General features: G+C 37.4%; 3 protein-coding genes across 4 annotated transcripts; 1 reads left to right on the top strand and 2 right to left on the bottom strand.

Annotated features, from left to right (window-relative positions):
* Nucleotides 1–1,351: 1,351 nt before the first annotated feature.
* Cul2 (cullin 2) lies at nucleotides 1,352–6,236 on the bottom strand. Its single transcript, XM_064698297.1, has 9 exons — nucleotides 6,078–6,236; nucleotides 5,599–5,762; nucleotides 4,861–5,094; nucleotides 3,719–4,796; nucleotides 3,537–3,654; nucleotides 2,806–2,912; nucleotides 2,365–2,733; nucleotides 2,197–2,310; nucleotides 1,352–2,130 (listed from the first exon to the last, which is right to left on the bottom strand). Exons 2-9 carry the CDS (start codon nucleotides 5,715–5,717, stop codon nucleotides 1,999–2,001), a joined length of 2,271 nt encoding a protein of 756 aa, XP_064554367.1. The 5' UTR covers nucleotides 5,718–5,762; nucleotides 6,078–6,236; the 3' UTR covers nucleotides 1,352–1,998.
* Nucleotides 6,237–6,807: 571 nt separating this feature from the next.
* On the bottom strand, nucleotides 6,808–17,268 carry Ac3 (Adenylate cyclase 3). Of its 2 annotated transcripts, XM_064697829.1 has the most exons (17): nucleotides 16,795–17,234; nucleotides 16,031–16,220; nucleotides 15,658–15,967; nucleotides 15,479–15,597; nucleotides 14,505–14,616; nucleotides 12,629–12,756; nucleotides 12,273–12,431; nucleotides 11,955–12,093; nucleotides 11,595–11,860; nucleotides 11,169–11,532; nucleotides 10,125–10,386; nucleotides 9,978–10,050; nucleotides 9,785–9,860; nucleotides 8,804–9,029; nucleotides 8,661–8,743; nucleotides 8,140–8,595; nucleotides 6,808–8,082 (listed from the first exon to the last, which is right to left on the bottom strand). In XM_064697829.1, the coding sequence occupies exons 1-17, from the start codon at nucleotides 17,108–17,110 to the stop codon at nucleotides 7,855–7,857; spliced, it is 3,507 nt and encodes a 1,168-aa protein (XP_064553899.1). In that variant the 5' UTR covers nucleotides 17,111–17,234; the 3' UTR covers nucleotides 6,808–7,854. The 2 variants fall into 2 exon arrangements, with proteins under 2 accessions (XP_064553899.1, XP_064553900.1); XM_064697830.1 differs by lacking the exons at nucleotides 6,808–8,082; nucleotides 8,140–8,595; nucleotides 8,661–8,743; ... (7 more) ...; nucleotides 12,273–12,431; nucleotides 14,505–14,616 and having other exon boundaries at nucleotides 16,795–17,268.
* Nucleotides 17,269–22,167: 4,899 nt separating this feature from the next.
* On the top strand, nucleotides 22,168–25,164 carry Df31 (Decondensation factor 31). Its single transcript, XM_064697657.1, has 3 exons — nucleotides 22,168–22,459; nucleotides 24,020–24,381; nucleotides 24,469–25,164. The coding sequence occupies exons 1-3, from the start codon at nucleotides 22,434–22,436 to the stop codon at nucleotides 24,624–24,626; spliced, it is 546 nt and encodes a 181-aa protein (XP_064553727.1). The 5' UTR covers nucleotides 22,168–22,433; the 3' UTR covers nucleotides 24,627–25,164.
* The last annotated feature ends 1,868 nt before the right edge of the window (nucleotides 25,165–27,032 follow it).

Genomic DNA, 27,032 nt, shown 5'->3' with positions numbered 1-27,032 from the left:
AGAGACTAGTATAGCCGAAAAGCCCTCCAAATTCCAAAGAACTTTTAATAATACAATTTCCATAATTAAAAATCGCATAAAAAAGAAAAGAAAAACAAAACATCTTAGAAAGTAAAGCAAACCCTACAAATATGCTCAATAGAATTTTACCAGGCAGCATTTTGCTTTTTGTAATTCGGAAAATAGAAATCGGAGAAAATGGAAGATACGATTAACTGCAATAAGTAAAGAAACAAAACTGTAAACGTTTACTAGTCATTAAATATAAACAATAAAGAAAGGGGAAAAATGATATATATGAAAGATTATGTATTTTTTATTAACACACTGATAAGCCGAGTGGCCAAAAAAAAAATAAAACTAACAACGTTAAGTGTAATTGGCTGCTTTTTATGAAACAGGCGCCCCCTCCCCCTCACAGAGACAGAGCCAGTTGAAAAGTATTATTAACGAATTATTATATTATGCTATAGCAAGTTGGTATTTATTTATAATTAATTATATTGTATGTACAATTATTTGTATTAATATTATTGAATATATTTTTTAGAAAAGTAGTGTGAAAATGGAAAAAGAAACTAACAGAAAAAAAACAAATAAAAGTACTTAAAAAACAATAAAGTAAAACTGGCAAATGTGGCACTTGGGAACTTTTTACGAAGAAAAAAAATCAAATGAAATCTTATTAAAACCAAATTTAATATCAGACCCCAAGTTTCTAATTAAAAAAAAAACGAGCTGAAGTACTTAAAATCGTTTTTAGAGCGGTTTTCCCCTATCGACTTTTTGACACATCCTACATATGAGAAAACTTTCTAAAGCACTAACTAAACCAAGCCCCGAAAAAGAACTATATGTACAATCTAAATTCTCGAACATTCAGCTACACACAGATTAACTGCTTGAACGAACCACATACGAAAATATAGAAAAACAAATAATGACAAATTGCAATAACAATATACATACACTCACCCACACACACACACACAGACATATGTATGAAAGAGCTATGAAAAAAGTTTAGCACAGACAGAACAAAGCAAATAATATAATTTTTTAGCAAGAACAAATGAATTTTTAATATATATATATATCTATATATATATATATTGATATAATTAAAATTTAACTTCTAATGAAATGAAATAAAACTAGCATTGAAAATTTTGAGAAATATGAAATAAAAACGTGTTTTCATTTAAAGCGTAAAGATAACATGATAAGTCTCAGCTAAATCATTTAAATTAAGCAATAAACCAAATGTTATTTAAAGAATGAATGAATTAAATATTTAATTAATAACATACCATAAAGAGTGGATACTATTTGAAATAGTTTATGTACTTAGTTTCTAATGTAACGCATCAATTTAAAATCGTGAATACAATTTTATTTAATTTTTCTTTTGTTTTTTTTTTTTTTATTACACATTCGCTTTCAATTTGGTTGGGTGCGTGTGTTCTGTGTGTGTGTGTGTGTTGGTGGGTGTGTATGTGTGAACCAGATAAATATACAATTCGTAAAGAAAATGATACTATTGCCGCATTAAAAAATAAAACACACGCGCCAAAAGAAACTCGTTACAAAACTAAATAAACTAACTAAAAGTATCAGTAATGCGCACATCTTATATACGCCTTTTGTTTTAGGATTAGTTAGGATCAAAAAAGAAAAAACACACAAAAACAAACAATTATTGATTGCATTACCTTAAGAACTTCAATTCAATTGCTTTTGACATACTGTCAAGTAAGGTTTCAGTTATTGTTTATCAGAAGAGATATCAGAGTTGTGGTTGTTGTAATGCGTGTCATGAATTTTTAAAAGATTTAACAAAATATGCCTTGGTACAATGTATTACAAGGTATTACAATTATTAATGTGTGTGATTGGGTTTTTGCATTGTGAATTCAATTAGTGAAGGTTCTTTTGTTTATGCTTTGCTTTTTTCTTTTTGTAATAATCTCTAGTAGCTGTCCGAGCCGAGTTCGCAGTCTAAGCCATATAGCTATACTCGTCACCAGAGTTAGCCGTACGCTCAATATATTGTTTGTCAATTAACGATTCTACGCACTTTTTGATCATTGCGATATTGGGCGTAAAGCTAACTTTCGATAAGGATAGTACCTGTTGATGTGAGGTATACAGTATGTCAGTTTGTATATAGCTGATTATAATAATTTTTTGACCTACCTCTTGTATCAGCGCATTGTGCTTTAACACCTTGCGCGCCTTCATAATACGCACAATGGCAGCCTGCAGAAACAGTTTACGATCCTCATCCACCGAGTTGATCGTGTGCTCAACCTGAAAAATATATACATTTATTCATTATTTATAAGAAATGCGTTCAATACTCACCTCTTGTGGCGTTTCTTTTTGTAACGCCGAGCTTATCTTAAATTTCGTACGCTTATTTGTATAATCGAAATTCAATTCGATGCGCGTATCACCCGAGAGATTCTCTGAGCTGGCATTCAGCAATTTGGACTCAATCATCGGCTGCATATGCTTCTGATACGTTTCATCATTTAATTGCAGCGTATTCTGTATCTCACGACAGGTGAGGGTGTCGCAGGTCTCGAAGAGCAAGATTATCGCCATTTGGTATGTCTGCATGGTCACGATGTACGATTTCTTAAGGTGACTCAGCTTTAATTCGCCATGGCACATGTGATGCAGCCAGGTTAGTTTACGGCCGCTAAATAAATTGTGATAATAGTCCTCAAACTGTGTTACGAAAATATAGGATAATTTAACTACAATTCTTGCAAATCGATTAGATTAGATTTAGAAACGAACCATTTTGATGGACTTTTCGAATTCCTGGGGCACTGCAAATGGAATAACCTGCGTGGAGCCCAAGGGCCAAGCGCCCGCCTGCAGCACTTTAATCGACAGGTTAATGCCTGTAAAATAAAATATAAAGATTATTAATATATATAAAACACAACTGTTTGCACTCTCTGAAAATGATTGGACAGTTATGCATTTATTTTTAGCAGATAAGCCACAATCTGTTTAAAATAATTTTTTTATTATTTACTGAAGACTAATATATTCATACTCCTAGGGCTTAAAGGTTTTATAATTTAAATTTGAATTTTAAAAGGGTCTAGAACTCGGTGTAAGAAATGGGTTTCAGGTAGAACTTAAAGTTTAGAATGGTATTATAATACCTGTTAACATATTTAACGTAAATTTGTAATCGACTTTTAACTAATTTTAAAAAATATTTCTTTCTAAATTTGGTATGAAATTATAACGTTTTACAATGGCTGGGGGAAATGTGAAAGTTAAAATTCAAACAAATCCCTATGCCGGAGTTAATCAGTATTTTGTTAAATTTTATAATATAATTGATAGATTTGGATGAATGGAAAATTGTTGGAAGAAACTTTTTTATTTTAATACTTCAGTATAAAATAATGCGACAATCTTTCAATTTAGGTGAAAGAAAGAAAACCCCTTTTCATGCAAGATGTGCAATAGGAGCCTAATTTACGTTTAAACTAATGTTGAAAAATACATACCCAGATCAATGTCGTTGTCCTTTAAATGATTATTGAACTTATTGTTCAAATCTGTGGAGACTGAAATATCTGTGAACATGCGGTGCAATTTGTTGGTGAACTCATAGCCACAGGCTTGCTGTAATATATAAATATATACATTAAATATCATTGCATATAATTGAAGCTATTTCAATGCACACCTTTAGACGATTGATCATACCCTCCTCGGCATCCATGCTCTGGCTTTGTTCGTGTATAAGACGCTTAGCTAACAATCTACTGTAGAACTTTTGATACACATCCTTGTCCTCAATGTATTTGAATATGGTTATGTTATTAGTGAGTTTCTGATCGATTTCCGCTTCGCAGGTTTTCGATTTTTTTAACAGAGTATCACAGTATTTGGCCACGTATTCAGCGCTGCGACACGGCTGTCGTTCGCTGGGACGTCGATTGATGACGCTGGCGCAGGCCTTGTCCAGCGCGCTGAGGAAGAGCGAATCGTTTTCGAAGACATCGGCAATTAGCTCTTGATACTTGTGATGCACCTTCAGCATATTCTCGACAAAAGCAATGTGTATATTCTCGCCCTTAAGCGCATAGACTGTTTCGAGGCCCTCGTTTTTAATGTGCTCGAGAAAGGTTTGTATTAGTTCAGCCTTTAGATTATCTGGTATGGGCTTTAGCACGATGTACATATTGCGCAAATCCTGCCGCCGCTCATCCGATACCATATCGCGGCACTCTGAATATATGAAGCCCAAACGATCGTTGATGAACTTCTCCTCGCATTGCTTGCGCAGCTTTGGCAATGAGCTCACATGGAGAAACTTTTGCGCTCGCTTGCTCTCATACTCCAGAATCTTTATAACCTCCTGCATGTACTGGGACACGCTGCAGCGTTGCAGCAGCTTGTTGGCCTCGTTTGTATAGTATGTGCCGCTTGCCTCTAGCATAGGCCCCTCAAAGAGCTCCTGATATAGCTTTAACGAGCCAGTCTTCTTATAATCCTGCACCTCCACAAAGCTGTGTATAACGCCATTGATAACCTGGACGCGATGCGAATCTAGGGTGCCATTGCTCGCCCGATCAGCAGCTATGCCCTCCAATATGTGACGCACCAGGTCCTGGGCTAAATACTCCACCATGTACAAACGCCAAATGTCCAAGCCCAGCTCTCCGATTTCCATTTGTTCGGCGGCATCGCTAGACAGATTGCCATAAAATGATTCCGTATCGGTGATTTTTTGTTTCTTGATGTGCTGCTGGTTTAAGTAGCTGCAAAGGCAAAGCGATTCGTATATTTAAAAGAGGATTAATCGGTGCAACCACAGCCACTTACATGTATAGTTGGTGAAGATACTTTATGCCCTGGCTATACTCCATCCAGGTGGTATAATAGCGTTGCAACAAATCTGGTCTGCTGTTCGTGTTATTGGCATTGGCTGTATCATGATTGGCCAGAACTTTATTGGCCAGCATCTCCTTGACATGAGATTCAAGGAATTGCTTTGTCTCGCTATATAGCCGATCGGCCATTGGTTCCGGCTGCGCCACGCACAGCGTATAAACATCGCTGTGTGCATGTATAGAAGAGGTGTGTGTGTGTGTGTTTGTGTGTGTTAGATGAGTTTTAATATTGAAAACATGTGAATATATGTAAAGGAAAATTTTGGTTTTTGGCAAATCATGCTGCGAGCACAGTGGAACACAATCAATTTGTACATAGAAATAATTGCAGTTTCTGAACAATAAAGATTAAATATGATTAAATAGCTTTTAACGTTTGTGAATACGACATCAAACTTAAAATTTCACCTAATAATTGATATTTTGTATTGTTTTTAGGCTAATTCTCGCCTATTTGTTTTTTTTAGATTTTAGATTTGTGGAAGTTTTAGCCACACGGTCCCACTGTGCAATGTCCCACACGAATGACACTTTGTTTTTCTTATTTTTTATATGCCAATATTATGGCTTTTTAGGGCTCCCTCTGCCAAATATCATTAGCTTTTCATTCTACAAGATTGTCAAGGCTGTTCCACTGTGCAATATAAATAAGTACATGAACAACACTCACCTAAAGCTCGTGTTCCAGACGGCGCGTTCAACTTTGCTCAATGTTATCACCGATTCGGCAATGCAACGCAAGCGCGGCCAGACATCAACAAATTCCACTATTTTTGGCTTGAGCGACATCTCTGCTGGTGTGTGGGTGTGGGAGGATGTGGATTTTTTGCTTAACTGGGGAAGTTTGGACAACGATTAGAAAATAACATTAACAAAACACGTCGCAAACAAATCGAAAACAAAAGCGCCAACAATAAAGTGTAGGTAACAACTTGCATTTGTTTTAAACGCGCATTTTGTTATAAATAAAGTAAAAATTGCGTCGCCCCTCGTACGTTGCTGCCAGGCATAATCAGCAGAGCCCAGGCCAAAAAAATATATGAGCAGCAACAACGACGACGACGGCCTCGGCCTCGGGCAGCAGTAAATGCAGTTGGCCCCCAAAGGCGGCTCATGCAGTGCTGCAACCACAGCGTGTGGAACACTTACGCGCTTCTTAATTACACTAGGTACTAATTATTTATGCGTAAAATTTAGTTTTTTTTGCACTTTTTTTTACAATCCAAAATGAACTCTTATGTTACGGCGACAGAGTTGCCAGTCCATTTCGACAATTGACAGTGCTGCTATGCAACCCTGTACTGGCGTAGTACGGTAACACATCATAGTGACAGAATTCATCGCTGTCTGCATATCGAATATTAACATTATACATCTAGCACATTATTCAAAGTCAGCTGTTGTTAACATCAGCTGTTAATGCGCGCGCAATTTAAAATCTGTAAATGTCAGCATTTGAAATATACCAAACAGTTGCAAGTTTGTTTAATATATATTTATGTAGATATATTTAGTTTCTTTTTATTTTTCCTATAATTCGCTAATTGTTTTCATTGTTATTTAAATTATATAAAAGTGCAATGTTAGATTTACAGGTAATAGCTTAAAACACAACACTTAAACTAATACAAGTATTGTTATTTTGTTTTAATTTTGCTAGTTATTTTCAAATTTGAAATAAAAACATAATTTTAATGTTGGTGACAGCGGGTCGACAGTTAATCAATCATCGTCATGCCTTTAACATACATAATTTTCGTTGATTGTCATGCTTTAAGCCATTAATAAAGGATTTTTGGGAAGCCAAACAAAATGTATGGATACAAATACTTATAAACTGGAATTGATGTTAGCTTTTGTATATATTGATGCTATTTAAGTTCTGCTATGTAAGTTCGTTTGTAGTTTGTATCTTTACTAATTCGTTGAAGTTCTCTAGTAAACATGCGACGCTCTATATAAGCTAATGTGTATGTAGAACTATATATAAATATGCATATGTTTGTATTTATGTTTCTATGTTAACATAAGAGAAGTCTATGTTTATTTTTTGTAATATGCATGCCGATTTCGTCAAATCATTTGCCTTTCTTTTTTGGTTGCCTACTATTGATATTTTAACTATACGATTATAATTATTTAGCATAAGTATAGTACATACATTTCTTTTTGATTTTTTTTAACTGTTTTTGGACTTGCTTGTGGGTTGCATTTTGTGTGGTGGGATACGGATTCTCAATTTAAATGTATAGTTATGTAAATATCTCGACTTAGTCTACATATTTGCATTATGTATGTTTGCATTTGTATTTGTTGTTAATTCATTTATAGTTAGGTTTAAGCGCATTTCGTATGCAAAATCTTTTCACATTGAGATTTACTTGTTTTGTTTACTTGTTTTTTTTTTTGTGTTGCGAAATTGATGCAAGTAGTATATATGACTATTTTTAAATTCCTAAGATTAAATATAAATTGATGTTAAGATTCTTTTTTTTCAACTACACATTGACTAATGTTAGTAAGCAAATAATTATTTATGTTACAGTTGTTAATATAATTTAAATTAAATAACAATTTGTTTAAAACAAAACCACTCACAATAATTCAAATACTTAGTTTAGTTATACATTTTTAGGTACACAGTTTACAAACTTTTCAAAAGCAAATACCAGTTATAAATATACAACTAAAGAGTACGATTTTTCTTTAAATGTTTCCTTTTGTTTTTTTGGGTAGTTGTAGTTCACATAGCAGAATATCACACGAATATAGGCAAACCAAATGTAGTAAGTATAACAGTAGTATAATAGTATATATAACAGTTAACTTTACGTTCACACTCATGCACACACACACATACACACTCACTCATACACACACACACACCCATCAATCTGACTCGTAGAAAATGCAAAACGTTCTCGATTTACTCCAACAACGATTGAGATTCGGCCAAGGTTCCATTTCCCAAACACGTTTCCGGAGTGGTTTCCGTTGCTGCATCCTGTGCCTTGAGCTTTAGCAGCGGCGTCTTAATATCCGCCTCCAGCTCTGCGCTGCAGTCCAGACTAACTGGCGCGGCCGCTGTCGCTGCCTCTGGCTCATGCAGCTCTACGGCCGCCTTGGGCTCCGCTGCACTGATCTCAGATTTGCCCTGCAGATGGCAGCTGTTTTAAGTAAGAGTATTCATAGAAGACCTTGGTTCACCCACCTGCAAATAGTAGGTCATAAGCTGGCCCTTGCCCTTGACTACCACCAGGCCACGCTGCTGAAACGTATAACCGAATTGCTCCAGGATTTTGCAGGTCTCCTCGGTTACCTGAACGGCGCCCGCTTTGCCGGTGCTCTCCATGCGCGAGGCCACATTCACCGTATTACCCCAGATATCGTAGTGCGGCTTCCGAGCACCAATCACACCGGCCGTAATGGGGCCATGGTTGATGCCCATTTTGAGCACGAAATGATTGAACGACTGCTCATTGATGCCGTACAGCGCATGCTTGAGCTCCAGCGCAAACTCCACCAGCAGAGCCAGGTGCGACCAGCGTTCGGAAATGGGGGCATCATTGCGCAGATTCCGCTGCAAATTGATGCCACTAGCGGCCATGTAAGTCGAGCCAATTGTCTTGATTTTAATTATGTCCTGGAACTGGGGCAGCTCCAGCAGCTGAATAATAAACGAGATGACATCAGTATATAGTGGGATTATATAGACCTAGAGTCCAGTCTCACCGCATCGAAATCGGAGATGACCTCATTCAGGAAACGCAGGCACTCGAGGCCCTGATTGTTAACTGTTTCCTCCGAGTAGAAATCTATCAAATATAAGAAGCTTATTAAGCCTTTAATACAAGCTTACTTGAAATGTTGATTACCTGAAAAGTTGGGCATGCTGGCGAACAGCACACCCACCTCGGCATAGCTTTGGGAGTAGAGATCATCATGGGAACGCTTGGCGTTCTTCATAAAGTGCTCGGCCACATGCACGGGCAACACATTGTAGACCAAAGCCTCATTTCGCTGACGCATATCATTGGCGGTTTCCTTTTGCTCGGCCACCTCGGTTTTCCATTTGAATATAACACGATCCTCGTGGTCCATCTGATTTGAAAATGGAGCAAAATATATAATTCTTTTAATATAGACACATAAATAATTAAAATTATTTGGTATTAAATGTCAATTGAGAAATTATTAGGATTTTTCAACGTTTGGTTATCTGTCTAACGAACTGGTCTTAATTTATTTGTAAACTGGGAACAGAACATTGGGTACAGTATATTGTGAACAATGCTCTGGGAATAGACTGTTCCCAATATGAAGAGAGGTCGATCTGGCAGACTGCCAGATACTATAACTGTCCAGAAATATTGCTTTTTTCGATAATTAATTCCTATTTTTAATTTTTTTTGTCCGAATACATTTGAGTGTAGAAATTATTTCAAATATTAAGTATATAGTTTTGAGGTCATTTGGAAAGTGGAATTTTCAGAAGTTAGGAATGTCTAGGAAATAGAATCGGCATTTCAAATTTATTTAACGCCATGAATGCAAAATTCTTATTAATAGACATTTTTTTGGCTTTTTTTTTTGTTCTTTACATACAGAATTATTAAATTTAAAATATAGTATATATATTTTATAAGCAGGAATTTTAAAATTTCTGTTTTAACTTATATTCTTTCCTTGTACATCAAAAATCATTGGTAAAAGTTATAATTTAAAATATAGTATACACTCGTATGGCAAGTATATGTAATCATACATCATTTTTTAATTTCTGTAAACAAAACATGTCGCAAATTGGAACGACATCTGGAACCCGTTTCAATTTGCGAGTGGTTAATTGTACTCACATGTCGGGCTAGGAAGCTGAGAGACAATGCGGCGACCAGAAGCAGACCTGAGGCACAATAGCGTGTTGATATGAGCCTGAAAATGCAATCAGTGAAAACAAATGGTTATAAGCATACAATAGAAAATAATGCAATATTGTATTATATAGCTTTGTATAATTATCTTCATACTCGCTGGTTCTTGTTAACTTACGGCTGATGTGCCAGATCGTCTTCCAGGGCGTACAAATCCTGCATGATGCACACATTGAAATAGCAGTGCAGAGCTGAAAGTATGGTTAAGAGATTCCAAGCAAATCATCCACGTGTTTCCTTTAATTTCTATATGGGAGAAACTCACCCGCTATGGACAACAGCAGCAGAATCTTGGTTAAATGCGTGAGCTGAGCAATCACGGCAATTGCAATGAGTATCAGGACACTGAAGTTGCTCAAATAGGACGGATATAGGACACGCTCGGTGGGCACCGCCTCGCGCATTTGCTCCACAAACGATTCGGGCAGCAGGTGCTCGGCGGTGACAACCTCCTCCAAACCGGCCGTGGCATTGAATTCGCTCTCGCTGACAATATGCTCGGTGCGCACGAAGGTAACGAAGAAGAACTGCACCGGGGAAAAATAACAAATTAGAGTGCTCTAGTTGAGAGTTTGCCCGACAAGCAGATACCCTGTACCCAGCTGGCGATTCTTCTTTCTAGTAGCTACTGAATATTATTTATTTATTGTTGACTACCTTTTGTGTTTATATCAATACCGTAAATTATAATTAATTATGTTTAAACAAAAAAAAAATCCAACTTGGAAATGCAGGCCATAATTATAATTTTTGAGCGGCAAATATAAATATGAATTAAATATATGTTTCAAATTTGAATAATGGACTTTTAGGGTTGTTCGCGGTTTATTTTAATTGGATATGTATATATATGATAGGTATATAAAAAGTCAATATTTCTTTATAAGAATTTCTTAAACTTGATCTGCCATAATTTCTTTGATATAAATATTTGTTATGCTGAAAAATCTATTTAAAATGTCAGTTTCTGGAAGAAAACGGGGAAGGTATTTTAAAAATAAAAATATACTCAAGTTCGCCCCTATGCTCAGACACTAGCCAATAATTATTATAAAATAGGAAAATGAGCTAATTTTTTAAGCCAATTACAATTTATAGAGACGGACAAACATCGCCCAACCAACCCAACTTGTCGTGCAGATCAAGAATATATACACATTTTAGAGTTGGAGATGCCTTCCTCTATTCGTTACATAAATTGTGCACAAACTGCATTATACCCTATTAAAGGCTATTTACAATGGGTGCAGGGCATAAAAATCAATAAGAGCTTGAAAAAGACCATGCAAAAGTCGAACTGCATACTAACCATGTCGATGACATTGCTGAGGCCAATGGTAAGTGCTATAATTATGGCTGCCAGCTCGCGCACGAAGGTAATGTCATTGAAGCGCTTGCTCACATCCACAAAGAACTTGGGCAGCATGCCACTGAAGCTTTCCGCAATGCTTATGGCCACCAGCATGGCAATGGGCACCAGCGGTGCGGCAATGTTAATAAAATGCAGCGTGGAGCGCGGCAACACCAGGTAGGAGTACAGCACATCGATGCACTGCACCAACAAAGCGGCCAGCAAGGGCAGCGAACTATATGGTTCTCGATAGACGGCATAGGCCTGCTCCAGCTGCAGATTCTTAAAGCGCAAGAAGATGTTCGTGTCCTTGGTCAGATTTCTGTGTGTGACAAGGAATCAGTTTAATTGCTAATGGATATGTTAGTTAATAAAGTTATTTACTCATGTCCGTCGCGCGTTACGAGCTCATCTTTTAGACGCTGCTTAAAGTTCTCGAGTTTGATTTGTTCTTCCTCATCTTCAGCCGCTGTTGGGCTGTGTCCATTGAGGACAACACTCTGCGCCAATAGCTCCTCGTCATCCACTGTGGCATCATTGTCATCGTCGACATTTTCGTTGCTATCATTGCTGCTGGCATTGGATTCCGGACTGTGATTGCCATTTTCAGTTTTGGTTTCGTGGATTTTCTTGGCGCAAGGCGAGGCGAACTGAAGAGTTAAACAAGGATTAGCATTGAACTTACAAAATCTGGTTAAGCTGGGCATGGAAAGCTTAGTCTGCCCTCGTCTAGCTGCCACTCACCGGCTTAACCACTTTGGTAATGAAATAGGTCTTCAGACCAGCTATGCGCAGCAACTCCTCGCGCTTCTCCCCAAAGGCCGGCTCCACCTCGAACTCGCCATTGAGAAAGGCCAAAGTCTTGTCGGAAATATGCACGCGTCTGCGTCAAAAAACTCGATTGAATTAATGTTTAACACAGAAAGGTGTCGATTATGGGTGCCACACCCACAAATTTGCATATTGAAGTGACAAGGATAAATCATAAGAACACGAGCGAACGCCCGTTGGTTGGCAGTTCTTGACTTCATCAATTATGCATCAAGTTGGTATTGGACTCACCCGGCCTTGCCGCTAGATTCCATTTTATTAGCCAGCTCAACGTCCTTGGAGTAAACGTCAAACTGCCACTGACGCTGACCGAGTATGCCAGCCAGGACAGCACCGGTGTGTATGCCCACACGCATATCAACAGGTGAGTTTGCCTTCTGTTGCACATATCTGTGGAAAAAAAATATAGAAAAATTGAATATAAAAACTGCTGCACGGCTCGCAGCGAATCCACAACGGACGACAGGACGCAGGACGACGCGTGGCTAAGTGCAATTACATTTAATTGAACAAACGCTGATTTGACATCGCCTGTCGCGAGTCCTGTGCCCGTGTCCCATGACTAGTTGCCCTGGCACTCTACTCACTTGATGGCCTTCACCATTGAAAGTCCCATGTGTACGCAGAGCACGGCATGATCCGGCCGCTCGTCGGGCGCTCCACTAATGCAATAATAGCAATCGCCGAGAATTTTAATGCGCAGCTGTTGGTACTTCTGTAAGGGCATAAAGGTGTTTGACAATGTGTGTGGGTGTGTGTGTGTGTGTGGATTTGGATGTCGGTGTTAGTTACATTGCTTATAACGAAACGAGCTAATCGAACCGTAAATGGGCGTTTGATGTCTGCATACCGATAGAGTATGGCTACAGTGGTAAAATTAGCTTAATTATAAGGGGTTAAATCAATAAAATAAAAAGCAATAGATTATCAGGCAAAAAGGATGCATGAGGAGGCTATAAAAGAGCTACAAATGTTGGAAAGATAAGGAATGGAAGTCAGAAGCAATAAACCTTGATAGATATATGTATATAAATTAAATCGAATTCAAAATTTATCTGTTCAATTGTATTTTATATATTTTATGTCTGTGCTTCTAAAATTTCTTTATTGACTTTACGTTAAGAAACAAGATTTAGTCTAATAAAAAACAGCTTGTTAAATTAAAATATCAGGTATCATGTTCGAGAATTACTTTAAAATTGCAAAAAATTTGCATTTCAGAGAGCAATTTTTGTTTTTAATCAAAAATATTTTTATTAATATTTCTTCTTTTCTATCAGATTACATTTAACTTCTAGAGTTTTTGTTTATTCCAAGAAACAAGTTTTAGCTTAAATTTATTAGCTTTTTATATAAAAAACAACACTGTAATTAGGAACGCTTTAGTTCGAGAATAAGAAGAAATTCGGAATTCAAAAAGCAATAAAAATATATATAAAATAATTATTGAATTAATTAAGGTATTCTTTAACAGTCACTATATTTTATAATTCAACTTTTTCTTAAATTATTAATTTAGTGCTTAAAATGAAAAAACAATATTTTAATATAATATTCATCTACAATATAAAAATTATGAAAAAATCAAACTTTCACAGTTTATCATTTTTAATATATTTGGAATACTATATAATATGTATATAGACATTGAAATTGAAACAATTAATTAAATTAAATCAAAACAAATCTCAGATATGCCCATTAAAAACAATAAGCATTTAATAGCAGCTATATATATATCGTATCACTGCATAAGAAAACCTGTCAAACAGGCAATTAAAAACTTTTTAGCAAAAAGTTCTTCAAAATCAAAACCAAACTTGAATCTTGGCTTTCCACCCGGCCAAAGCAAATGAACCGAAAACGCTACGAAACCAATAAAAATAAATAAAAGTGAGGGAAATTCAGAAGATGGCAAGGAAAACACATACACAGAGAAAAGTCGCCGACCCAAACCAACAAAAGAAAAAAATGACAAAAAAAAAACTGCACCAAATTAAGTGAGCCTAAATTTAAAGGACCTTTCAGACAAACCCAAAAATCGCATGAAAACAAAAATCAACTCGACACATTTCACACGGCTGACTGAGCGTAACTTTTGTTACCAGACCCCGCCCACCGACCCAACCGCCCCCGCCCTCGCCATACATCCATTTAAAAAGAAAAAATAAATGTAAGTATGCAGCGGCCAAAAAGAAAATGAAGATGAATGGCAAGAGCCAACGCAAGAAGAGGAATTCAAATTAAAGTTCGAAATGCGCAATTGAAGGAAATGAAAGAAACAGAAAAGTTCTTCGATGCTTATCTCCAACATCATTATCAACATTATTTCGGGAGATTATTACGGGAATAGCCAGGTGAACGAACAGCTGGAAAACACACACACAAAGCAAGGCGAAAGAAAAAAAACAGAAGAAGAAGAGCAAAAAGCAAGCTGAACAAAACGAAAGTTTTTCACTTTACCTCGGCGAGCCTATCGAAGCGTGCGAAGAGCTCGTTTAGCATTTTTACCAGATCTTGGGCGCTATACGTCGACGAGATGGCGGTAAACCCAACAATATCCGCATACAGTATGCTTATTATTTTTATTTTTTTGTGTTTTTTTTGGTGGGTGTGAAAAAGAATATAACGATTAAAGTGCTTGCTATGGCTCGGTTCTTTCCAATAAAATATGTCGCCTTCAGGTAATGAGCCTATTAAACATTTGCCAGGAATTATTCAGCGGAACTCTTAAGGGTAACAAGGAATTTGTATGCCTATATCTAGAAATACCTAGAATATCTGAAAATCTTAACGCACTCGTTAAGCAAACGGTGGACATTTTTATAAGAATTAAGTGTGAATAGGAGTTATAAGAGAAATACCTAAGGGCGATAATATGTTGATTAGTGTGCTGTAAGAGTCAAGCCTCATGGGTGGCAATGTTATGGCCATACTAATCTTATCTTAACGAGTAGCGAGTATGGAAAGCAAAGTTTGAGTTTATCAACGAGTAAGCTTAACTTATGCATATCAGAGATGAAGCTTGTCACGAGCTTCATGGATAGTAAATAGAAGAGAGCATAAACGCTTGACTTGAACTTTAAAATTGGGAATATATTAAGGGTGTTAAAGCGAGTCTTACGCTTAATACTGAGCTACCAATACAACGAGTAGGTATAAGCTTAATAACGAGTAGCGAGTAGATGTCAGATCTTATCTTGGGGTTAACAAAGAGTAACGAGTAAAGTCAGAGCTTGTCTTGTCTGACTAAAATAAGAGCTTAAATATAATAACGAATGTTATTTAAGCCATTTACCGAGTGACAAGTAGATCAGATTTAAAATCTGACATGAGATATTCAAAGCCTTAGTCTTATAACAAGAAGAGTTAGTAATATATTGTCTTGACCTGAGCTAGACATTCATTGCATTGTCTTGTAAAAGTAATCAATTTACCTCACATTCTCGTGCCGACTCATGTAAATCTTTTTAAAAGCCTCCGAGCTGGATGAGCCCAAGTCCTCGCGCATCTTAATGGCCACATGCTTGGGCAGTACAGATAGTAGCAAGCGTTCCTTTTCAATGAAAATATATATTTTTAATTACAGCTCGCAAAACAGTTGATGCTTACACACCTGCTCCGCGGACTGCTCCTCGATGACCATCTTTACCTCCAGACTCTTTTTGGCCTCCAAAAAGGCGCGCTTCTGCTTGGCCTCGCCCATGAAGTAATACAATAGACCTATTAACGCCGCGGTGGCTATTAAAACCGCATTAGCCGCCGCCTGATCTGAGATTAACGGATCCGGCCGTGAAAAGCCTACGGGCAGACTCAAGCAATTGAAATACGTGCAAAAGCCAACGACTAAGCCCAGAAAAATCAGCGGCAACGGCAACGTCACATATATCAGGAAGTTTAATAGTATGGCCCAGCCGAGCACGTCTCTAAAAATTGTAAGATTTACATAGATAGAAATCGCCTAAAATAGATTACATAGCTGCATTTACCGCGGCGAGAAGCTATCCTGCAGCATCACATAGGCGGCGAAATGCAGCATCGAAAGGAGCCACAAGGCTCGCGGAACAATCGTCAACAGCGGCTGACGGAAGCGTCTTAATGAAGGCTGCTCCGAACGGCGTCCAATGTGCAGCAGAGCCCCCAGCGTCAAATAGGCCTTCAACATGCAACAGTTGACCACTAAAGATGAGAAATTTTGGGAGAATTCATTTAAATCAAATTAGCTTAAATGTTTAAAGTTGAGATATTCGGATAATCGGATATTCGGATATTTCAAAAGTTTTGAAAAACTATTGAAGCAACAAATTAAGAGATCGTAATCTAGCTATAAACAAATTCGTACGTTTCTCTATTGAGGTTTTTTTGATGACAGTTTCAAAGGATGTCCAAAGGACAACCCAACAATCATGGAGGTTTTCATTCTAAAAATATCCTCACAATCCGGCTCTATACAAAATTTGATATCTCGAACTAACTAAGATTAACGGAAGGGAATAGAAGATGATACTTTTAATTTATTACAACTGTTTTGTAACCCTTTTAGAGTCGTATTATACGTCTTTCTGGTACATTGTTCAAGTGTATTGAGCTCATATTTGTTCGAAAACTTGAATAATTATATATATTGTATATTAATAGACCTTTTCCAGTAGGATTATCAAATCGTATTGTCATATATCATGGCCCTACGGATTGACAATTTGCGAAGCTTATCAAGTTTTGGTAAAGCTTAGGATAATGCGGAAACACTCACCCCTTGTTGTATAAGCCTGCTCCCAGGGTATGAAAATCGTCCAGATATTAAAGAGAAGGGCCGCAAATAGAAACCACTTGAGGCCGCTGCGTCGCTGCTTGATGGAATAATTGTGATAGAGTTCGTTGAGTACGTGCTGCGGCAGGATGACTACACCGCCGCCCGTGATGCCCACACCGCCCGCGACCACATCCCCCTCGTTGGGGGGTCGACGGCGCATTGGCGTCCTTAGGCGTTTGGTTTTGCTCGGCGTGGATGCTGCCGTTGTTTGGCCATTCTCAAGATTGGCAGTTTCTGTCGCCTTATCTTCCGGCATGTTGCGAGGTCTTGCACAGTTGCCAAGTTATTCGTTGATCGCCGCTTTTGGTTTTATATATGGAGTCTGGTCATTTCCGTTTTCCACGTTATCTTTACTTATTTATGAAAAGATGGGGGGGTTGGGCGAACTTCTGGAGCTGGTGAGACGCGTTGGCAAATAGAATAATATAAAACACAAACTCAAATACGAAACTTTTACACAAAACACAAACGTTAACGGTAAATTTGAGGCTTAGCATTGCCGTTTGCCTAATGGCGGCCTCTCTCCCTCTCTCTCTCTCGGTCTCCCTCTGCCTCTCACTCTTTCTAAATATAAATGTGTGTGTGAGCGCCAAGGCGGAAGCGTCCTTGTACGAGAGCCATGAGCGTGGCCCTGTGTGCGAGTACCGCAATGTGTGTGCGTGCATAAGTTTGTGTATGTGTTTGTATGTATGTGTGTGTGTGTGCCTGCCTTAAGCAAACCGCCGTGATACAGTGGGCTAATAGTTAATAATTTGCTTAACTTTATTAGATTTTGTTATGTTATAAGAATATTGTAGCTATATAAGCTGTTATTTGTATTTGTTAGTTCAATTTTTGCATAAGAGTTGAGTTTTAAAATACCATAGTTTAAAAATTATATATCAACAAATATCGGATTAGCGAATTCGCAAACATTCTGATAATTTAAAGAATACACTTAAACCATTTTTATTGCTTGAGCAATATTATTAATAATTTATTTTTTTATTTGCCTACACTAATACTAACTAATACTAAAATACTACAATTTATTACTCCAATATATGAAAATCATTCAGTATCATATCAATTGAAATACCTATGCCGATAAGAAACATAAATTTTATTTATACTAATTTTATTTACTATCATGCAAACGGAAATCTTATTTAAAGACTACTGTTTGAATTTTTTTATTCAATTTATGTGCATTCTTACTTTATCTTATCATGTTAAATAAACCTGAATGAAATTATCAATACACTATAATTTAATACAAAACTAATATGGGTTCATTTGACTATCAAATTAATTGCACTCTCGTTACAAATACCTTCAAACAATATTATGGGGAGTTTTTTATAAAACATTGTGTGAATGCTGGTATTACCTCATCATAAGATAAGATATAAAAAAACTTGAAAGTTTTTTATGACAAACGCAGAGATATTAAAGCTCAGTAATTTTTATTATTAGAGCTCTACTAACTTTTTATAATAAATGGAATGTTATCAACAATGCCAGGCACGAATGTTTCAAACAGAAGTTTGGTTTATTGCTCTTCAAACTAACTGGGGTTTTTCATTTTAGACCGAATGTAAATTGAGTTATCAAATTTTCAGCATAGCGCCTAATATCCGTTTGCATAAATTATGACAACTTTTACGCACGCACACACCACAGTGTTACATGTCCCTTCTCCCTTTCTCGCTCACACGCCCAGTGCGTCTCACTTTGCCACACTGTTGAGCCCTCTCTCTTTTCTGCTACCTGGCTCAGTTGGTGTTTCCTCTTCACTTGGCTGTCGTATCCCTATTGCCGAATTCGTTGCTTCTTTTCTTGGCATACAAAAATCCTTTACTTCTAGCTATGCTCACGGATATACATGTACATGTATCTCTATAGCTGTATGTGTGTGTGCTTGTGTGTGTTTATCTATGTGTGTTTAAGGCTGATTTGCTCAAGGTTCGTTTTAATGCGTTGTGATTTCGTTTGTGTGCGTGTGTGTGTGTTTGTGTATTTGTGTTTGTGTGTGTACACACTTTATGCATTCGCAAGCAATTTCGCATCTAATTTTAATTGAAATAAACAACAGCTCGCGCATAAAACTAGGCAGCAGATTTGAAGTTTTTTTTTTTTGGATTTTTTTTTTTATGGAGGCTGCGATAACGCATTAAGCGTGTACAGAAAAGTCGTCCGCACAGCTGCCTGCTGTACACTATCAGCCAAATTTTTCACTTTTCACTTGATTGGCATGGATTATAGCACACGCTGTAATTTAAATTATTAACCTTTTATGCAAACAGCTTCGATGTGGTTTTGGTTTTTTTTTTTTAACTGCTGCTGTGGCTGCTGCTGCGGACCTATTTTTGTGAGCAGCGTCGCGCGAGCCAATTTCTGCGAGCTAAACTAAGACGCACGATAAACTTGACTGATTGTTAAGTGAAAATTTTTGACAGTCAACAGCTCAAGAGCTCAACAGCAGCAGCAGCAGCAGCAAGGACTTTTCAAAAGCACCAATCTCTCTTCAACGCTTCCTACCGCGCGCTCAGAGCGAGCTTTTTGGCTCAAGCTCTGTGAGCGCATGTCTGCGAGAGCGCATGCAACTGATAACGGTACAGCTGTGCAGCTTGATAACGCAATGTGCAACTGCTGTTAATGCGGCAATGCATGTGTGTGTGTCTGTGTGTGTGTGTAAATGTGCCTCACACTCGCACTTGAGCCTGATTACTCAAATTGCCGCAGGCTCATAAAATTAATTATTAAGAAATGTTACTAAAATGGCTATCAACAGCAACTGCAGCGGCGACGTCAGCTGCGCCGTCGACGCTGTCGGCTACAAAAACAGCACCTGGCCTTGGGCGTGCCACAGGATGCAGCTGCGTCTTCGTGTGCGAGAGTTGAAAATGTAATGCATCTTAAAGAGGAAATATGTTGCGCTGAATAGGTTACAGTTGACACTCTGAATAGGATGAACAGCTCAAAATTAGATATGCCTATCCCAAATGCTTCGAAGGAGCAAAGGAGCTAAAGTAAAACATATACTATGTATATTATACATAAAACTGGTTTGAATGCAGCGATTGCTCGCCTTTTGCAAGGATTTAATGGAAGAACAATTCGTACTAGCAGGACGACATGGTTTCGATATTTTAAAATTATTATTATTTAAAAAATCAAGAGGATTAAACTATGTTAGCTTAATTTGTATGTTAAGCTCATATTATCAATCGAAATTGCTGAGATTCCTTTCGACTTTTTCAAAACAAAAGGTTGATAATACAATATTTTCGATATTGACCCATTGTTCCTGTCGCAGTTAAATGATAAGTCCTACGAGATTATAGATGTATACTCCAATCCTAGGGAAACTAGTATTAAAGAAGTTCTCTTAATACATGTTTATTTTTACATTATCTGGGGGATTATACTCTAAAATCGTTCTGAGAGAAGATAAGAAGATCTATGAGGGTTTCGGTTTTTACGAAAATTATAGTAAAGCTTGCATCAAAGGAGTTATGTTAATATATTTATATTTTTTATATTTTCTTGAGAATTCTACATTAAAGTGGGCTCTGCTTAAGTTCTTAGCTCTTCGAGTTGTAGGTCTAGGGAGAGAATTTACTATGGACCTGCATACAAATGAGTATCTGTGTACATGTATCTAGCGTATAGTAAAGATGCGTTAATTGCTTAAAATGTGAATATTTATCTATGTATGTATGTATGTATGTATGTGTGTGACATCACATGCCAAATACTCACATTTTTCGTGATACATTGCAGCTGGAAAAACCTTGTAAAACGCGCGGGCAACGACAATAAACTCGGAACCAGGTAATAGAATGGACAAACAGCCGGCTGTCCCGGGCTGCTGTTGTCCTGAACAATATTAATCCAGGACGCGCACAATGGCACGTGATGCTGCCTAATCCATCTGTCTCGGCGTCGCACAGTTTGGTCGCCTTTTACCTGCCTGCCTGCGTTGGCTACTGGACCAGAAATTTGTAATTTCCACTTTTATGCGCGTCTTTCCAAATTCAAACTAAAACTACAACAATAATTCGAGCATTAATTTGATTGATTGCTGTACATTTGTATTTATCTGGGCAACTGTTGGCGGGCAAAATGTGTTTATGTCACACTGAATGAACGGTACTATTTAATGCTACTATCGATACTTTTAAGCTAAATAAATAACATAACTAATCAGGATTAGGGTAGCCAAGTTCAAAGCTTATTTGTTATTTATTTACATTAATTAATACAAAAAAGTTAATTTGCGATAGTTTCTCCACAATTATTAGCGATTCATCGAATGATTTAATGTACTGTACCAAAAGATAAGTACTGATTAAAATCACATAGTTGAACGTTTCCTAATTAATTGTTTTTTTTTTTCAATTTTAAAGATTTTGTCCCTTAAATGCATACAGTTCGTTGGTAGTCAGGGGAGGCTCAGCTCAGGCAGCTGGCACGAGTCTGGTTTTGAGTTAAGAGCAGATGTTTGTGTAAGCAGCATTTGTAAAAATAAAAAAATGCATTCATTGAAGAAATACTACTGGGCGCAATTTGATTGATATATATTCGAAGTATATAACACCATATTCTGAGTCAATAATATTGCAAAAAGTTTAGACAAAATTTAAACTAAGTAAACATCTATATTGCTGACTTTTCAGTATCAAAAGAAAAACTATGATGAATAAAATTAAATTAATTCATAAAAAAAAAAACAAATAAACTGAAGCAAAAAAAACCGATCGGATCAGAGTGCTTTGAACAAGCTGTTAAGAAAAATTCTATAAAAGATTATCTAAATATTTAAATTAAACGATGCATTAAATATCCACAGCATAATACATCGTAACATTGTAAGTTATCGATATATATGTTTTGCTGCTCCGCTGAAAGATGAAACTATTCTTGTTCACTCTAACCTACAGCGTTCTTGAAATTGCTATTGCATTCACACTATTCACCATTTCGTATATTAGTGCTGCAATGCCATTGTTCAACATAACAGTGCCATTTTGAGTATAACATAACACTATTTTACTTTAGAATTTAATCGCACCGCGATAGGTTGGAATAAATATACCTTTTTAAGCAGTTAAAACGACAATAGTTTGTAATAATAATGTTTATTTATTAAGCGATTGTATATAAATGATGTACATAATTTGAAAATCACATTACCAGCAAGCATTATTTGGAAAATATAACCGTGCGTTGAATATATCGATATCGGCGTTGTGGTTCTGCCGGCCATCGAAACAATATCAATATACCTAGTGTATATAAAGTTACCTCAGCTTCTGTCTCTGTCTCATTCGGCGTTTTTCTGCGTGACTGTGTGGACGTTATTCTTGAACGGCAACCAAAAAACTCAGCAGGCATTCAACTTTGAAAGCAGAGATACCTGAAAAAGTGGTCAAGCAAGAGCAATTTGCACAAATTTATAAAATTTGCAAATCTTGTTGAAACGTGCTTGGTTTTAAGTATTTAAAAGTCGTGTTTACGTACGAGTGCTATTTGCAAAATCAAAAACTAAACTCTTTTTCGCGCTTCTCTTTGAAAGTAATTCTTTAAAAGTTAAAATGGCTGATGTGGCTGAGAAAAAGAAGTGAGTAATTTTATTTGGATTTGTGTGTAATGTGTGTGCCTTAGTCTATATTGCATGTGTGCGTTGAATTTATTCAAACAATACATATAGCGGCAATTGCGGCTAATTTCGCAAGTGGTGTACATCATTTTCTTCAGTTTGGAAAAAATTTCTTTTTGAATTTTGTGTCTATCTACGTAAAATGCTTGAACAACTCATAGAGTTGTCTCGCTTACGCCAAAGAGGCCCAAATGTGCGCGCAAAAAACGACGCCGTTGAATTTGGCGCGGCGTCATGACGCTTTCTCGCTCACACTCCGGCCGGCAAACAGCGACGACAGCGGCGGCGACTTCGTCAGCACGCTTGTTGTTGGACATGTTCGTTGGTGGCGGCTGGTGAAGGCAAAGAAGTAATATATTGAGCGTACGCGTGTGTGTGCATGTTTTGTGTGCAAAGCGGAGTGCGCAAATATGTATGTATGTATGTATATATAAGCGTGTGAGCGCTGCATCTGTGTGTAGCATTTAAGTTGCCGCTCTTTTATTTTTTTTTTATATTTCGTGCCGTTTGAGTTTCAGCTGTCGTTTTGTCTGTCTCGCCTGTTTGCTTTTGCTGTCGTCTGGCCCTGGCCATTAATTTTTGTCAGGTTTCGTCTTTTGCGCATTTTTCGTTTAAAGCTTAAAGCTTGGCATTATTGGCCGCTTGACTTTTTACGCTCTTCTTTTTTTGTGCTAATGAGCTGCTCAAATCAAATGTTTTCAAGTATTTTGTCATTGCCTAAAATAATCGCAGTGCCGGTTTGCCGCATTGTGTGCGTTTTCTTTTAACTTCTCTTGCGTCGCAGTTAAAGATAACGGTTAAAAACCTTTTGTCTGTTGTCTTAGGTTGTGATTATAGGGGTAGAGGGAGGGGTGTCGGCGGGGGTACTGTCGCATAGTGGGTGTTTATGTGAGCATGTATAGTTTTGACCGTTATTTTTGCCCTGCATTGCAATTCTCTGAGCACGCTCGCTCTCTGTAATGCTGTTTCGCTTCTGTACGTGACGCGCGCGCATTGTGGCAAGCAAAAGGTGTGTGCGAGAGGGATGCATGTAGTGTTGGAAACATAAAAAACCAGTTTTATTTTGTTCGTACGTTGTATTTCAAACAAGTCGCGCTTCTTTTTTGCATGCTTTGCCTTTCCTCTGCACTCTTTACTTTTTGTGCTATGTACACCTATTTCCCACTGTGTATAAAGGAAAAAGCACAATTTTTATATGGAAGCGCATGCCGCTCACCTTTTCTTATATTTTTTTTTTTTTGTTCGTTTCTTTTTGCGTCGCAGTTTCCACGAGTTGTTGCTCCCATTTATCATTTGCGTCGGCAGATGCTTTTAACATGTATGCGAGTGTGTGTGTATATGTATGTATATGCTTCTACTGGGGGTGGTTGTAACTAACGCGGAAGCGACGCCGGCTGCGACGTTCACCGCTTTGCCGGTCTTTTGTGTGCTTGAATTTTTTCCGTGTGTCACGAAGTTGCGAAATGTTGGTTAGACAATTTTTGGTTCAAATTAGTAATTATTTTGTTTTCCTTATCACAGCGAGACCCCTGTGGTTGAGAAAGTTGCTGCTGAGGAGGTTGATGCTGTAAAGAAGGATGCCGTTGTTGCCGACGAGGCAGCGGCTGAAACACCGACCACCACAGAGAACGGTGCCGGCGAGGAGTCCAGCAGCAGCGCCGATGGCGCCAAGGAAAACGGTGCTGATGCGAGCGCCGAAGCTGCACCCGCTGCCGATGCCGTCGATGGCGAGAAGAAGACCGAAGCACCAGCAGCAGCCGCCGATGAGAAGAAGAAGGCCGATGAGACAGAGGAGAAAACAGCTGAGGCCAAGCCAAGCAGCGAGGCAGCAGCTGTTGAGAATGGCGCCGATGATGCAGAGGCAGCCAACGGTGATTCAAAAGGTGAGATAAACAACACCAGCATGCCCCCCCTCCCAAACCATACAATTTTACAGTTAACTAACTTTTGACTCTCTTTGAATCCTTTAGATGCGCCCGCCGCTGAAGCTGTGAAGCGAAAGGTCGACGAGGCCGCCGCCAAAGCCGATGAGGTCGTTGCCACGCCGGAGAAGAAGGCGAAGCTGGACGAGGCCAGCACAAAGGATGAAGTTCAAAACGGTGCCGAAGCTAGCGAGGTGGCAGCCTAAAGTCGCAAACCGCATCGCATCGCCCGCTCAGCAGCAGCACAGTACTACATATAAATTTACTAACACAAAAAATCACACACACACACACAAAATGCGTTCACTCACATACACGCACACACACACACACTAGCAAGCACATGTGAGTACATTAGTGACACCGTGCGTGTGTGTGTGTGTGTGTGTGTGTTGTGTGCTGGCGCTTCTCTAATAACAATCCTGTAAAGGGAGCGTAGTCTTAAAATGTACCGATTCTCTCTGACTTTACTAACAAAAAGCAACAAACACAAGAAAAAAAAAATCCATTATCATTTAAAATTTACTTAAACAAAACAAAACTTAACTTTAAAGAAAAAAGTATATATATATATAAAAACAAAAAAGAAACAATTAAGATGCGTTTTAAGCAGAAAACAAACAAGCAAAAAAAACACGAGTTGTAAACAAGAAAAGCATCAAATTTAATAATTATATGTAATAAAAACTCAAAATGAACGATACAAACAACTTGTCTTGTAAAAGTAAACGAAAACAAATTTAACATTACGCATTTGTCATTTTTAAGATAATTTCTTTTTTAATTTTATGTATGATCCTATATTATATATGAATATTTATATTAAAAGAAAAAAGCTCTATGATTAAAACTCGAAAGCAAATCCTAGAACAACAGCAACAGCACGTAAACACGAAAACTGCCCACTTCCAACCCCCTTGAGAAATCTATACATAGAATGGAGAAACCATATAAAGAAATGCGTATATACATATATATATATATATAACTTGTATATCAAAATTTTTTATATAGCAATCAAATCAACAGCGCTGACTCGCCAAACTTAAGGAAATGAAATAATGTATTTTAAAAATTTAAATAATGTACACCCATTTTTGTTCTCTCTTCTAATTGTATACGTATATACTACTTACCTTAACTTGGCTAAGTCTTGAAAGAACGTTTTTATTCCACAATTTAATTTGCATTTAAAGAGCTCAATTTTGTGTGGAGCGTTGTATGTGTGTATTGGTGGATTGTTATTTACATAGTTTCCCAACACTTCCACTACCAGACCACTATTCAGCTCTCTCTCTCCCTCTTGCTCTCTTTAAACGTGAATAATAGTTTAGTAAGCCAGAGGCAGCAGAGCAGCAAAAACAACAACAATCAGACCAAACCATAGGCAATAACGCTTGCAAAAAAATAAAAATAAAATAAAAGTGACGCAGAATACATAATTAAAATTAGAGCAGAGCATGTAAAAATGGCAAAATTGAAAAACTTCAAAAGTAACCAGCGAGCGCATTCAGTCAAGTAACAAGAAAATGGCTAACAAAGCGTAGCCTGAAAAAAAAACAAAAACATTCGAGAACATTCAAAAATAAATGGAAGAACAAATGAAATACAAAAACAAAAATCAAGTCAATTTATTCTGTCTACTCTTCGAGGGTTTTGCACCTTTCTGGCAAATTCTAAAAGCTTCATAGAAACCGCTCACATGTATACACAAGTATGTGTGTGTGTGTGTGTGCTTATACATATGCATGCGTGTATGCTTTGCGGGACGGGACTGTACAGCTTGTACAGCAATAGACGCTGCTTATCAACAGCCACCTTTCGGCACTAAATGCGGCACACAAGGCTCGTGTGCCTGAGTATGTGTGGGAAATTTGCAATATTATTTAAATGAGTAATTGTTTTGGTGATAATTTGTATACAAATATGTATGCATTTAACGTTCCTATTTATTAATACTTTCAAATGCAAATATCGCAAATTTGTAGCATACTAACACACAGCCATATTCCGTAAAAGCTCGATACGCATTTATTATCGGGCACAGTAATTCCACGAAAATAAATATGATCGCATCCGTGCAGTGAGTCATATCTTAAAGTACATTTGTAAAGCATTTGTGAAAGCTTTCCAGCCGAAAGCGCTTTCCAAAGTAAGCTAGCTTTGAAACGTCTGCGGATTGCATGGGCATGCATGCGAAAGCTTTTCAAAGCTTCCAGCTGTAGAGCATTGTACTGACCATGTAGCCCGAAAGCTTTTCCACGAGTGGTGCTTCTTAAGTACCTAGAGTTTTCACGTATTTAGTTAAATATATTCTGTTCCACCCTCGTATTACAATAATTTTGAGCTGCGCGCGTGCCAATTGGCATGAAATATACATATTTACATATTAGAAAACTCCCAACTGAGCTTTTGGTAAACATATTTTTTTGAAACGCAATTGATTGTCTTTGACCCAGAAAACAAGACAAGGCTCGACGTAAATAAAACTAAAACAGGTTCTGGTAAACAATTGAAAATAAACGAAAAAAAACATAACGATTTCCAACATTAAAAAATATATTTATTTTGCACAAACGTATAAATTTAAATTAACAGAAGCGGCCATAGCA

The sequence above is a fragment of the Drosophila montana genome, unplaced genomic scaffold (assembly GCF_035044405.1).
Source record: "Drosophila montana isolate Dmon_TW-CO22-7 unplaced genomic scaffold, ASM3504440v1 contig_402_1, whole genome shotgun sequence".
NCBI classification, from domain to species: domain Eukaryota; kingdom Metazoa; phylum Arthropoda; class Insecta; order Diptera; family Drosophilidae; genus Drosophila; species Drosophila montana.
The sequence above is the reverse complement of the archived record's forward strand: the minus strand, read 5'-3'. Positions and strand labels throughout refer to the sequence as shown.